General features: G+C 43.6%; 1 protein-coding gene across 1 annotated transcript; it reads left to right on the top strand.

The window, feature by feature from the left end:
• The first annotated feature begins 681 nt into the window (after positions 1 to 681).
• LOC135496218 (eukaryotic translation initiation factor 2 subunit 2-like) lies at positions 682 to 4,986 on the top strand. The gene is made up of 8 exons (XM_064785404.1): positions 682 to 839; positions 1,318 to 1,480; positions 1,818 to 1,900; positions 2,181 to 2,349; positions 2,486 to 2,541; positions 2,859 to 3,064; positions 3,409 to 3,494; positions 3,717 to 4,986. Exons 1-8 carry the CDS (start codon positions 822 to 824, stop codon positions 3,890 to 3,892), a joined length of 957 nt encoding a protein of 318 aa, XP_064641474.1. The 5' UTR covers positions 682 to 821; the 3' UTR covers positions 3,893 to 4,986.
• The last annotated feature ends 3,432 nt before the right edge of the window (positions 4,987 to 8,418 follow it).

The raw sequence follows: 8,418 nt of genomic DNA on the forward strand, positions 1-8,418 counted from the left end.
CGAGTCTCTGACACCTTGAACCTCAGGGCAACACTCTGCACTGATGACTGAGTTTATGCTGCGTGGGGAGGAGCATCATACGACTGACTCCAGTTTTCGACTAAAAGCAGACATGGGAGCCCTGGCGGTAAAACAAAGATCTGAACCCATTGAAAGGAGGATTGGCAGGAACCCTTGGAAAGGACTACTCTAGTTCGGTGCAGGCACAAGCTAATCGCCATGCCTTAATCAGTGAGGTCACCAACTCACCGCTACACTCTCATTGGGCTTGACACTTACTACTATCTTAGTGCTACTATCTCCACACTTTGATTTCATAACTGAAACTTTAGCGACCCCCGCGCAGTGACGCAGGATGTGTCTAATATTGGATCGATAACCAACTGGAAGAGTGAACACACACCACACCATCTATGCCATGTCCAAGTATTAATGTCAATTCTGGCTAGTCTTGAGCACCAGACGATGCTTGTTCCCACAACGATGTAGTCTTTGTGTGTTTAGCATTTGCTCTGGGGCATTTGCTTTATCAAAAGAAACTTCCCAGCTAAATTTAGGGGACTGTGGGAACGGCAGAGACGCTCAAGGCGCTCAAGGTGTCGTCCTCGGCAGGCAAGGGATGGACCGCGGCGTTGACGGAACTTGTGAATATAGTTTATGTCAGACTACCAACAGTAGTCATCATGCTGATGCAAGACTGCTGATTGTGACCGATTTTGTCGAATAAAATCGTATAAGCGGTGTATCTCTAGCATTTATCGTACTGTTTGTTTAAACCGGAACGAAGTTATATATCTGACATATACAGGAATCTTGAAAAAATGGCTGAAGAATTCCCGGTAAGATCGATATTTTTGTGGAAAGTTGAGGCATGTCTGGTTATGTGCCGACGCTGATACTGCGATGCACTGCAGTCTGCACTGCACTTGTAATTGTATGTGTCGGCACGGTGTGACCACTGCCTGTATGCACACGTATGCGTGTGCAGCCATATGGTGTGTGTATTGCAAATGCTTGGTAATGGTAGACAGTGTTGTGAGTTCCTTGTAGTTCTGACTAGGGAAACTTCCCATGCTTCTCATTAAATTCATTAGGCCTAATTGGAATAGAATTTGATTGGGAATATTACATCATACTCGTAGACATAGGCCCTTTTCCAGATACGCTGGTAGTGGTACCACCTGGCAAGACAAACTACCTTCACAATAGGTTTTTACGGTCACCAGAGCAAAATAGGCCAAGGCCATCAATCATTTTCTTTCTCTGTCTGTCTGGCCAAACTCCTGTCAGTTTGACTTGTCTTTTTTTGTGTTCCAGGCTTTCGATCCTATGGCCAGGAAGAAGAAAAAGAAGAAGAAGACCTTTGATGACTTTGAAGCTGAGGATGACAAGAAAGAAAATGAAGGTCCAGAGGAATCTGTTGAAACAAAAGAGAACGGAGAACCAGAGCAAGAAAAGGCTGCTGTTGATGACAGTGATGGTGAGAATCTAGACTTTGTTGGTCCATTACTCCTGAGGTCATTGAATCAGCACTGCTGTCAACAGGAGCAGTTGCATAACTGGATAGGCCTATGTCATCAGCGTGATATATTTCACAAGAATGTGGTTTGATGTCATCATACTGAATGTAAAGACAACTGTGTCTTCAAATATTTTCTTGCTTGTCAGTGGTTAATGAATGAATTCTATAGGTGAAAAGACAGGAATACTTGCAATAAAGGTTAGATCAATTGACAAGTTTGATACCTAGTCAGAACAAAATTGAAATTGAACAGGTCTTGGTCTAAATTCCAACTGTAGTCTTAATTGATTTTCAGAATTATCTTTTGCCTTGTTGAAAAAGAAGCCGAAGAAAAAGAAGAAGGCATTTGACATGTCAGAATTACAGTCTGCAGTTGATGTAAGTTACAATTACCTGAAGTAAGGAACACCTTTAAAGTGAAATTACTCTTGAGACAAAAGGTCCCTTATGCCAGGTAGCTTTGTGAGTTCACACAAAAGAATGTGTATGATAAATATTTTCAGGTCGTCTCAATTCTTGGAAAATTATCACATGAAAGTAGGAATATTCATGTGTAATCACACAACACATATTGTGACAAAATGTTCTCAACTTCTTGTCATTATGTCAGATCAGTTTAGATAGGTTAAAATGTGGAGGAAATGTTTCGTTTTTACAGGAAACCGAAAACACAGAGGCTAAACCAGAGGAGGAGGAAGAGGAGACTGTCCCTGACACAAAGGCTGTGGAGAGTTTAGACTTTGATTTCACAATAAAAAAGAAAAAGAAACTGAAGAAGAAGATAAAGATTGATGACATTGTGACAGACAAATCTGAAAAAAATGAAGGTTGGTCTATTTTACAACTTTCTGCCTGTTGGTACCTTGTGTGGGTTGTAATCTGATCATACTGCATGTAAAAATTGTTAAATTCAATTCAAACACCCTTGTGCTATTCTAAAGAGCTTGCTGTAACTCATTTCAGAAGAAGACAGTCCGGAACAGTGGGTAGCGGCAGAAAGGGATTACACCTATGACGAGGTAAGAGGGTATGAACTGTCCTAAGGGAATTCAGTTGGGCAAGCTGTTTTGATCTTGCCAAAAGTCGGCCTGGGGAGTTGGCATTGTATGCTTTGATTACTCTTGTACCAAAAACTTATAACTTAAAGTAATGAGTTTTTGCTAGTACACATGTGCAACAATTTTCATGCAAACCCTGAAGGCAGAGCAGGAGAAGCAATCAGCATGTCGAGAAAAAAACGTGCCTTAAAAACGTTCTTAAGAGAATGGGGATGTTGGTTATGTTAAAGTTTCAGTGAAATCTGTTGCTTTTCATGATATCTGAATATTCTTTCTAGCTGCTGAAGAGGGTGTTTGATATCATGAGAGAGAAGAATCCCGAGATGGTTGCTGGTGAGAAAAAGAGACTGGTCATGAAGCCTCCACAAGTCATGAGGGTGGGCACCAAGAAAACCTCTTTCGCTAACTTCACAGAAATCTGTAAAATGTTACATAGGCAACCTAAACATTTACTGGCCTTCTTACTGGCTGAATTGGGTACAAGGTAAGTGCAGAATACTTCATTTAGTAGTAAGTAAGTGTATGATTCAGACTGATACATGTACTTGTCTAAGGCACCATTTGTGCATGATTTAAAAATTAGACCTGTTCTGGCAAAAGTCAGTGCTTGTAGAGAGAAAAGGGGGATTGTTTAGAAAAAGTGGAAGAAGTATTTTTGTACATGTCATTAAATTGTTTCCAGCACTTCTCGGGCCTATGGTCTGACAATTTTCAGCACACTACTCGGGCATGTGGTCTAACGGTGGTCAGCTTGTCTATAATCCTGCCCGGCAGAGAACCAGATTATCATAAAGACGTCGAGACCTAAGAAACAATTTTCTTTTCCAGTGGCTCCATTGATGGAAACAACCAACTTATTATCAAGGGGCGATTTCAGAGCAAACAAATAGAGAATGTTTTAAGGCGATATATTAGTAAGTCAAGATTAATTTTGGATGTAACATGTTGAATGAGTACGGTTGCCAACCATTTAGAACATAGATTTTTTCATTAGAAAAATGTCCACATTGGAGCAGCCTATACGAGTAAAACCAGTCTCCTACTGAAGGCCAACTCTAAACAAGACCCATGTATCTAACTTGACAGAGATTGATAAGGTGTACACATGTTTAATTTCTTTTTCCATCCATTTGCAGAAGAATATGTGACTTGTCACACCTGTCGATCGCCAGATACGATCCTGCAGAAAGATACTAGGCTATATTTCCTCCAATGCGAGACGTGTAGATCCCGATGTTCAGTTTCTAGTATCAAATCTGGATTCCAGGCTGTCACAGGAAAACGTGCGGCAATACGAGCAAAGACTGCTTAGTGATACGCTACATCGGACACTATGGAGACTTAGGCCATCACAAGAAAATTTGCAGCGATAAGAGCAAAGACTGCTTAGTGATACGCTACATCGGACACTATGGAGACTTGCGGGGAAAACCTAGTTCAGATATGATATCTGTTTCTTATTGGGAACTATTTAAACAAACTGATGCATTTGCAAACATCATTTTCTCTGTGCTATTTTTGTACACTCCTCACACTGAGGTTGTATTTTCCTGTAAGTCTGTCAATACTGCTTTCAGTGATATGCTGTTCAATAGTTACAGCCGCAGGCAATAGTGTCTAGTACAGCCATTCCATGCATGCCTAGAACGTCAATGGGAGGTCGCAATGACTTCTAGTGACTAGTATCTAACGTAAGAAACCGTGGTAGTGGGTGTAGAAACTTGCAGGTGAACACAAACAAAAGAGAGTAGTGTACAATTTGGGGTGATTGCTACATGTTGCTTGCATATGTATTTTGCTAGCCCACCAATGAAGCTGATAAGGGGAGTCCTATTCATTTGTCAACACAATTTCTTGAATGGCGAAAATCCATTTTAACTTTAGTTAATTGGTGATGGTGCCATTTTCACTTCAACTCATTATTTCAAATATTCTTTCCAAATAATGTTCTTTGAAATCTGTAAACCGACCCCCTTAAAGCTGCTCCTGTCCGCCCATTTAAGACTTATCTTTGACCAGTTGTCTGATTGCAATCATGTACAAATGCCACCAATAATACTATGAAAGGGTGTTGAAATTCACTTTGGTTTGGGCAGAAACTGATATCGAGTAGCGCTGTCTGCTTCTAGATATCTGGTTTGGGTCAAGCTTTGAGACAGTTTTGCGTTATGGCCATGCTTTTTCGCGCTAAGGTGGGTCAAGTCCCAAGTCTCATTTCACAACAGGCAATCTAGCAAATGGGATGTGGGTAAGGTTCAGTAGGGGGTCTGATTCGCAAGACTCCGGTTGTCAACACATTCTCCTATTTAATCCCAACTACATGTATAGCCTGTATAGATATTTTGTATTGGCATACTAAACTCAACTAAGACGTACGAAGACATTCAATAAATATATTGTACTTGACATCATTTTGGTCTTCATGAATTCATGTGCTTACCCTGTCCTACCTGACCACTCTTCGAGCACTCACTTCCTGTAACTACCCCATACGAATAGGGAATGCCTCTGCTGGCAAATGAGTGGAGGGAGGCACAGAAGCAGTGGCAGCCCTCCCCCAAAAGACGCCTGACCAAGGTACAGTTGGTGGTCTGTTGCCACTTGCTGTCCTGTGATTCAACCATCAGTAAACCTGCTGTGGGCCATCCATTCTTGCTTTCCCGACCTGGCAACAGAGGACAGGGCAGAGGAATGTAACTACAAGAACTGACAATGTCCTAGTTGCCTTGATCCCATAGTCTCAACACAGTGTCTTGTCTTGATAACAGAGAACAGGACAGAGGAACAACCTTGAAACCACATGTACTGGCAGTGTCCCAATTGTCCCAATCCCATACAGGACTGTTTCGTCACAACCCTTCAACGTAGTCACAACATTGTGTCTTGTCTTAACAGATGAGAGGACAGAGGAAGAACGCAAGACCACAAGAACTAACAGTGTCCCAGTGGTCACAATCCCATACAGGACTGTTTCGTCACAACCCTTCAACGTAGTCACAACATTGTGTCTTGTCTTAACAGATGAGAGGACAGAGGAAGAACGCAAGACCACAAGAACTAACAGTGTCCCAGTGGTCACAATCCCATACAGGACTGTTTCGTCACAACCCTTCAACGTAGTCACAACATTGTGTCTTGTCTTAACAGATGAGAGGACAGAGGAAGAACGCAAGACCACAAGAACTAACAGTGTCCCAGTGGTCACAATCCCATACAGGACTGTTTCGTCACAACCCTTCAACGTAGTCACAACATTGTGTCTTGTCTTAACAGATGAGAGGACAGAGGAAGAACGCAAGACCACAAGAACTAACAGTGTCCCAGTGGTCACAATCCCATACAGGACTGTTTCGTCTCATCCCTTCAGCCTGATCACGACATAGTGTCTTGTCTTGATAATGGAGGACACGATAGAACAACATGAGACCACAAGTATTGGCAGTGTCCCTTTGCCTTGATCCCATAGTCACAGCACAGTGTCTTGTCTCGATAACAGAGAACAGGGCAGAGAAACAACCTTGATACCCCATGTACTGGCAGTGTCCCAATTATTACAATATCATTCAAAACTGCTTCATCACATCCCTTCAGCGTGGTCATAGTGTTTTGTCTTGACAGATGAGAGGAAGAACGCAAGACCACAAGAATAGATTTAGATGCCACCCGAGGTGCTACGATAGGTACCTGACAATAAAACTACAAATGACTGCACTCGTCTTGTAAGACGGATGAAATTGTCCCAATGTCCCAGACAACCAGGTCCTACCTGACCACTCTTCGAGCTATCGCTTCCTGTAACTACCCCATACGAATAGGGAATGCCTCTGCTGGCAAATGAGTGGAGGGAGGCACAGAAGCAGTGGCAGCCCTCCCCCAAAAGACGCCTGACCTAGGTACAGTTGGTGGTCTGTTGCCACTTGCTGTCCTGTGATTCAACCATCAGTAAACCTGCTGTGGGCCATCCATTCTTGCTGCCCCGGCCTGGCAACAGAGGACAGGGCAGAGGAATGTAACTACAAGAACTGACAATGTCCTAGTTGCCTTGATCCCATAGTCTCAACACAGTGTCTTGTCTTGATAACAGAGAACAGGACAGAGGAACAACCTTGAAACCACATGTACTGGCAGTGTCCCAATTGTCCCAATCCCATACAGGACTGTTTCGTCACAACCCTTCAACGTAGTCACAACATTGTGTCTTGTCTTAACAGATGAGAGGACAGAGGAAGAACGCAAGACCACAAGAACTAACAGTGTCCCAGTGGTCACAATCCCATACAGGACTGTTTCGTCACAACCCTTCAACGTAGTCACAACATTGTGTCTTGTCTTAACAGATGAGAGGACAGAGGAAGAACGCAAGACCACAAGAACTAACAGTGTCCCAGTGGTCACAATCCCATACAGGACTGTTTCGTCTCATCCCTTCAGCCTGATCACGACATAGTGTCTTGTCTTGATAATGGAGGACACGATAGAACAACATGAGACCACAAGTATTGGCAGTGTCCCTTTGCCTTGATCCCATAGTCACAGCTCAGTGTCTTGTCTCGATAACAGAGAACAGGGCAGAGAAACAACCTTGATACCCCATGTACTGGCAGTGTCCCAATTATTACAATATCATTCAAAACTGCTTCATCACATCCCTTCAGCGTGGTCATAGTGTTTTGTCTTGACAGATGAGAGGAAGAACGCAAGACCACAAGAATAGATTTAGATGCCACCCGAGGTGCTACGATAGGTACCTGACAATAAAACTACAAATGACTGCACTCGTCTTGTAAGACGGATGAAATTGTCCCAATGTCCCAGACAACCAGGTCCTACCTGACCACTCTTCGAGCTATCGCTTCCTGTAACTACCCCATACGAATAGGGAATGCCTCTGCTGGCAAATGAGTGGAGGGAGGCACAGAAGCAGTGGCAGCCCTCCCCCAAAAGACGCCTGACCTAGGTACAGTTGGTGGTCTGTTGCCACTTGCTGTCCTGTGATTCAACCATCAGTAAACCTGCTGTGGGCCATCCATTCTTGCTGCCCCGGCCTGGCAACAGAGGACAGGGCAGAGGAATGTAACTACAAGAACTGACAATGTCCTAGTTGCCTTGATCCCATAGTCTCAACACAGTGTCTTGTCTTGATAACAGAGAACAGGACAGAGGAACAACCTTGAGACCACATGTACTGGCAGTGTCCCAATTGTCCCAATCCCATACAGGACTGTTTCGTCACAACCCTTCAACGTAGTCACAACATTGTGTCTTGTCTTAACAGATGAGAGGACAGAGGAACAACGAAAGACCACAAGAACAGATTTAGATGCCAACCGATGTACTAAAATAGGTACCTCACAATAAAACTACAAATGACTGCACTCGTCTTGTAAGACGGATGAAATTGTCCCAATGTCCCAGACAACCAGGTCCTACCTGACCACTCTTCGAGCACTCGCTTCCTGTAACTACCCCATACGAATAGGGAATGCCTCTGCTGGCAAATGAGTGGAGGGAGGCACAGAAGCAGTGGCAGCCCTCCCCAAAAGACGCCTGACCTAGGTACAGTTGGTGGTCTGTTGCCACTTGCTGTCCTGGGATTCAACCATCAGTAAACCTGCTGTGGGCCATCCATTCTTGCTTTCCCGACCTGGCAACAGAGGACAGGGCAGAGGAATGTAACTACAAGAACTGACAATGTCCTAGTTGCCTTGATCCCTAGTCTCGACACAGTGTCTTGTCTTGATAACAGAGAACAGGACAGAGGAACAACCTTGAAACCACATGTACTGGCAGTGTCCCAAATTTCCCAATCCTATTCAAAACTGCTTCATCACATCCCTT

The sequence above is a fragment of the Lineus longissimus genome, chromosome 11 (assembly GCF_910592395.1).
Source record: "Lineus longissimus chromosome 11, tnLinLong1.2, whole genome shotgun sequence".
In the NCBI taxonomy this organism is placed as follows: domain Eukaryota; kingdom Metazoa; phylum Nemertea; class Pilidiophora; order Heteronemertea; family Lineidae; genus Lineus; species Lineus longissimus.

What these genes read in the sequence shown, in the direction of transcription:
- LOC135496218 (XM_064785404.1), top strand. An exon ending in CAAATCTGAAAAAAATGAAG is followed by an intron (nt 2,350 to 2,485) that starts GTTGGTCTATTT and finishes AACTCATTTCAG; the next exon opens with AAGAAGACAGTCCGGAACAG. An exon ending in TGTTTTAAGGCGATATATTA is followed by an intron (nt 3,495 to 3,716) that starts GTAAGTCAAGAT and finishes ATCCATTTGCAG; the next exon opens with AAGAATATGTGACTTGTCAC.